The 4,310-nt window shown below is 44.8% G+C and overlaps 1 protein-coding gene across 2 annotated transcripts; it reads right to left on the bottom strand.

Moving 5' to 3' along the window:
* Nucleotides 1–318: 318 nt before the first annotated feature.
* On the bottom strand, nt 319–3,037 carry LOC147435629 (biotin carboxyl carrier protein of acetyl-CoA carboxylase, chloroplastic-like). Of its 2 annotated transcripts, none has more exons than XM_086488635.1 (7): nt 2,599–3,037; nt 2,076–2,126; nt 1,851–1,999; nt 1,199–1,526; nt 991–1,062; nt 846–911; nt 319–747 (listed from the first exon to the last, which is right to left on the bottom strand). In XM_086488635.1, the coding sequence occupies exons 1-7, from the start codon at nt 2,776–2,778 to the stop codon at nt 724–726; spliced, it is 870 nt and encodes a 289-aa protein (XP_086344761.1). In that variant the 5' UTR covers nt 2,779–3,037; the 3' UTR covers nt 319–723. The 2 variants fall into 2 exon arrangements, with proteins under 2 accessions (XP_086344761.1, XP_086344762.1); XM_086488636.1 differs by having other exon boundaries at nt 2,076–2,145; nt 2,599–2,685.
* Nucleotides 3,038–4,310: the final 1,273 nt, after the last annotated feature.

A 4,310-nucleotide genomic window follows, 5' to 3' on the forward strand; every position in this document is an offset into this window, starting at 1 on the left:
CAGTAACGTCAAAAAGAGCACACAAAGCCCAAAAGAAAAGAGAGACCTGCATGCGTAGTTCCTCATCAATCAGCAATCACACAGGCGATATATTGGAACAAAGTAGCTTGCGAATATACTACAAGAAAGAAACATAAGCAGCCACCATATTCACCAGCCCCCACCCTGCGAGAAGGTTTTTGTCTTATGGGGACAAATATGAATTGCCACACAGAAATCTGCTCTCCTGAGTTATCCTTTCGTCCCCTCCACTTCCATTGGCCAATTGCTTATACAAGAAACACAAAAGCCCAGGAAAATAAACCATACTGACATCTCTTGGCAAAATTAAAAGCCTCCTTCTATATTCCCCTCTATATGATCAGTTGCCACACCACAAAACGCAATGGGGAGAGAGATTGTTACATGACCACCACAACATTGCAAAAATTCTGCCTTCACTATAGAGATTATTACAACTGATTGGTAAGTTAAAAGAAACTGGACTACAACAATTTAACCCCTAGCTGTGGTTGTAGCTGCCAAAACTGCGAACAAATATAGCAACAAGCCTATCCCTCTCTTCCTCTGATTGGAACTATTGCCCCAGATCTCGTGCTCACCCAGCAGTTCAATAACAGCTTAATGACTTTCATTAGCTGGAAAAAGAGAGCAAAAATCCCCGACCTTCCTAAAAGAAGTCAGTCCTTAAGTATCATCAAATACTGCCATTCTACATCCATTTCAAGCCTTGATAGCAAATAGAGGCTGCAGGGAAAAGAAAATGTTAGAACACTTGAAGTGAACCTCAGAAGTAGCAGTTTAGTTTACAAATCATAGAACAACAGGGGAATAGGAAGGGGTACCGTGTCCACAGATACTGGCTTGCCATCTTCTGCAAGAATTTCAACCACAGTGCCCGACTGATCAGCCTGCCAAGAACCAGAAGTTATTACAAATGTCAACACTCAGCATCATTTGTTCTCTTCCCAAAACACACGAGGAAAGTACCTCTATCTCATTCATCAATTTCATAGCCTCAACAATACAAATAACCTGTCCCTTCTGCACCTTGTCTCCCACCTGCACAGAAATTCGCCTTAAAAACCAGTATTTGGCTAGAAAATTCACATTTTCGACAATTTTGCATCACCCCAGTGTTTTTTGAAACCAATGCACACCTGTGACAAAAAGTAAGGGGGAAAAAAAAGAAGACTACCTTCACAAAAGCTGGCTCCCCAGGAGCAGGACATTTATAGAATGTTCCAGCCATTGGTGATAGTATGCATGGCACGTCAGACCCTGGAGAGAGGACAGGTGCTGCCGGAGGTGGTGAAGCCTGGGCAGGGGCTGTGGCAGGTGCTGGAGCAGACATTGGTGGTGGCGGAGGTGGCGCATAGGGAGGATATTGCGCCTGGGCAATCACCTGTGGTGGTGCAAAACTTGGAGTTGTAGGTGGGGGAGGTAAGGCTTCTTTTTTCCTTATTACAAGCTCGTAGTCTAGATGCTTTAGTTCAAGTTCCACTATGTCTCTAGAATCTACAAGTCTGCACACCATTGCATCAGCATCACATTAGGCAAAGCACTCTAAAGTCAACCCTCCGGCTCACAAATATAATCCCCCCCCTTCATCATTGTCTAACTTCAAAGAGCAATCTCTCATCCAATTTGAAGTTCAACTTCATACATATACGCTTCAGTGATTATAACCACGATCAGACTACAACTCTAACATGCAGCCACTGAACCTTGCCTTAGGGACATGAATATTGTAAAATTTTGTAAACAAACATGTAAAGTTGACGCGAGAACACATTTGATATATTTCAGCCATCACACATACCAGAAAGAAACCATGTATGAACACTCACTTGATCAGATTTGCAACATCAGCCATTACTGCAGAGATTGAAGCTTCTTTAGCAGGGGTGGGAGGATCCTTGGTTACATCCTCAGGTGCTGCCACATCCAACTTTGTAACTGGTACTGCCACTGCATTTGCTGAGCCATCAACTGCAACCTGATAAATGCAAGAAATTAGTCATTATCAAGGCAGACCTAGGCTAGACCTAAGAGCTTCACATATCATCTTTCACCTCATTGGTGGGAGAGGTCCAAGAGGCAGCTCTCGAAAATCTGCACTGGCCCTGCAAGTGCAGGGGCATGCTGTAAAAACGCAATCTGAAGGGTATGAACCCATGAAAACAGAATCTTCATAGTCAAATTAACATCCGGGTAACGAAATGCACACGAACTACTGAAGAGGAAGTTTAAAAGCTTTGGATGAAGACTAAGAATTATTGAACCACTTCCAGCTCTAGAAACTGCGGACATGCATGCATACATGGTAGCAAGTGGAGCATGCACGCAACAATGAATTTGAAGTCTAGAAATAACGCTGTGCTTTGATAATGAGAGAAAAGCGCCAATCAGATCATAGATCCCGCGCAAGGAGTCAAAATGTACTTAGACCCAACACTCGACTTCATGGCGAATAAAGAAAGACCTTGCGAAAATTGATCCTTATCATGCGTTTGCAGGAATTGTCAGGTACAAATTGCAATGGGAGCACCAATTCGTGCAAATGACCTTTTGTAGCATCAAGGAAGTGAGAAATACCTGAGAAATGAGAGGCTTCACAGAGAGGGCACAACCGTGGAAACTTGTACATGGCAGAGAAATGCGATGTTTGTGCTGATGAAGCAGCTGTTGCTTTGGCGTTTCCCGTTGCAAGCTCCGAATCGAATCTGATGAAGAAAGCGCAGCAGGAGCTGCACCTTGTTGTGCGGATGAAGCCATGGCGTCGGGGAAAAAAGCGCAGCTGAGAGGCTGCAGCGGAGAGAGGGAAAGGAAGAAGGAAGAAAGGTGAGAGGCAGAAAATGGAGAAATTTTGTGCCGATGCGGTAAATCTTTTGCTAAAACCTCAGTCACGGGGCTATGGCGAGGCGCGAGCTTTCTGAGAGAAAGAGTGTGTGCTCACTGCTTGGGGGGGGCCGCATCGCATGCGATAGCTCTGAGTTTATGTGCTTGTTTTTTGTGGTTTTCAAAAGATAGAATGGGGCTTGCGATGACGAGGAAGACGAGGGACTATTGGACGGACATTTGTAAGAGCCCACGAAAAAAAAGGTCCTCCCAACATTTTACCGGTAAGTTCGAGAACTTGTCTTAAAACTACCATCAAATTTATCAAAATGTAAACTCGGTAGCCTATGACGTCTTTCTACCACACGCGGCAGGCCCAAAGAACATCGACTTGTGTGAAAACCTTAGGGTCCGTTCAGACTGCGCAAAGCCTTTTGGATCTTCTTTTCCAACTCCAACAAGTATGTCGTATACATTTCGAAAAAAGATGTAATACCCCGAATCTTTCAAAATCCTGTCGGTAGCCTGCAAATGGGTGACGAGCTCGGCGAGTTGGCTGAATCTTGTTCTATAGAGGCAAGTCAGCTTGGAAGTGGGCGAAGAGCTAGATGATGTGTTGGTTGAACAAGCAAGGCAGGCCACAGCTGTGCACGACACCACGAGGGGGAAAGGAGGGAACTGTTTCATGAGTTTTTTATCAATTTATTCAGCACAGCTAGTACCACGCACGCTATTCGCCAACATGGTTTAGAGTAGTAATTGTTGCTGCTGTCTGCATGCGTTCGAACCCTGCATTCATATTCCTTTTACAAAAGGTCTTCACACGAGATGAAGGGGCAAATACCCTTGTGTGGAGATGGAATATGCCTGACTATTGAATAAGTTGATGAAGCTACCTGTATGTGATACACTTTTTAAAAATAAAAAGAAGAGAAGAATCTATGATTCTCCTCATATGCAGTCTGCGTAAGAGCCTCTGGAACTCAAGTTGGGTGGATGGTGGCGCATGCTCATGGAAAAGGCGACAAGTGTGCACCCTGAGCCTCTCTCTCTCTCTCTCTCTCTCTCTCTCTCTCTCTCTCTCTCTCTCTCTCTCTCTCTCTCTCTCTCTCTCTCTCTCTCTCTCTCTCTCTCTCTCTCTCTCTCTCCGCGCGCGAGCCATTTTCAGCAGAACTGCAGTAGCAACAAGAGCAGGTTTGTAGAACCGCATGGAAGTAGGCAAGGAGCTGTTTCTATCGCACAGCCTTGCATAAGCTAGGCCAAGAGAAGTGGGGAAGGAAATGCAGAATGGGACGCAAGGAACGGAAGCAGGGGAAAAGTGGGGGAGAAGAGTGGAGGCAGGTTGCGATGGGGGAGGAATATTCCAATTAATACATTTTTTTAAAAGTGGAGTGAGTAGGAGCAAGTATAGAGTGAGTAGGGGGTACCAGCTGGGAAAAAAGCGAAAAAACAAATGAATCTGACTTGAT

This window comes from Adiantum capillus-veneris, chromosome 18 (genome assembly GCF_014529385.1).
Source record: "Adiantum capillus-veneris isolate H3 chromosome 18, ASM1452938v2, whole genome shotgun sequence".
NCBI lineage: Eukaryota > Viridiplantae > Streptophyta > Polypodiopsida > Polypodiales > Pteridaceae > Adiantum > Adiantum capillus-veneris.

Bases quoted from the DNA above. Each gene is read 5' to 3' on its own strand.
- LOC147435629 (XM_086488635.1), bottom strand. From the start codon at position 2,778: ATGGCTTCATCCGCACAACAAGGTGCAGCTCCTGCTGCGCTTTCTTCA. The intron at 1,063-1,198 runs GTAGTCTTCTTT...ATTTCTGTGCAG, and splicing joins GGGAGCCAGCTTTTGTGAAG to GTGGGAGACAAGGTGCAGAA. The intron at 748-845 runs GTACCCCTTCCT...TTTTCCCTGCAG, and splicing joins AGCCAGTATCTGTGGACACG to CCTCTATTTGCTATCAAGGC.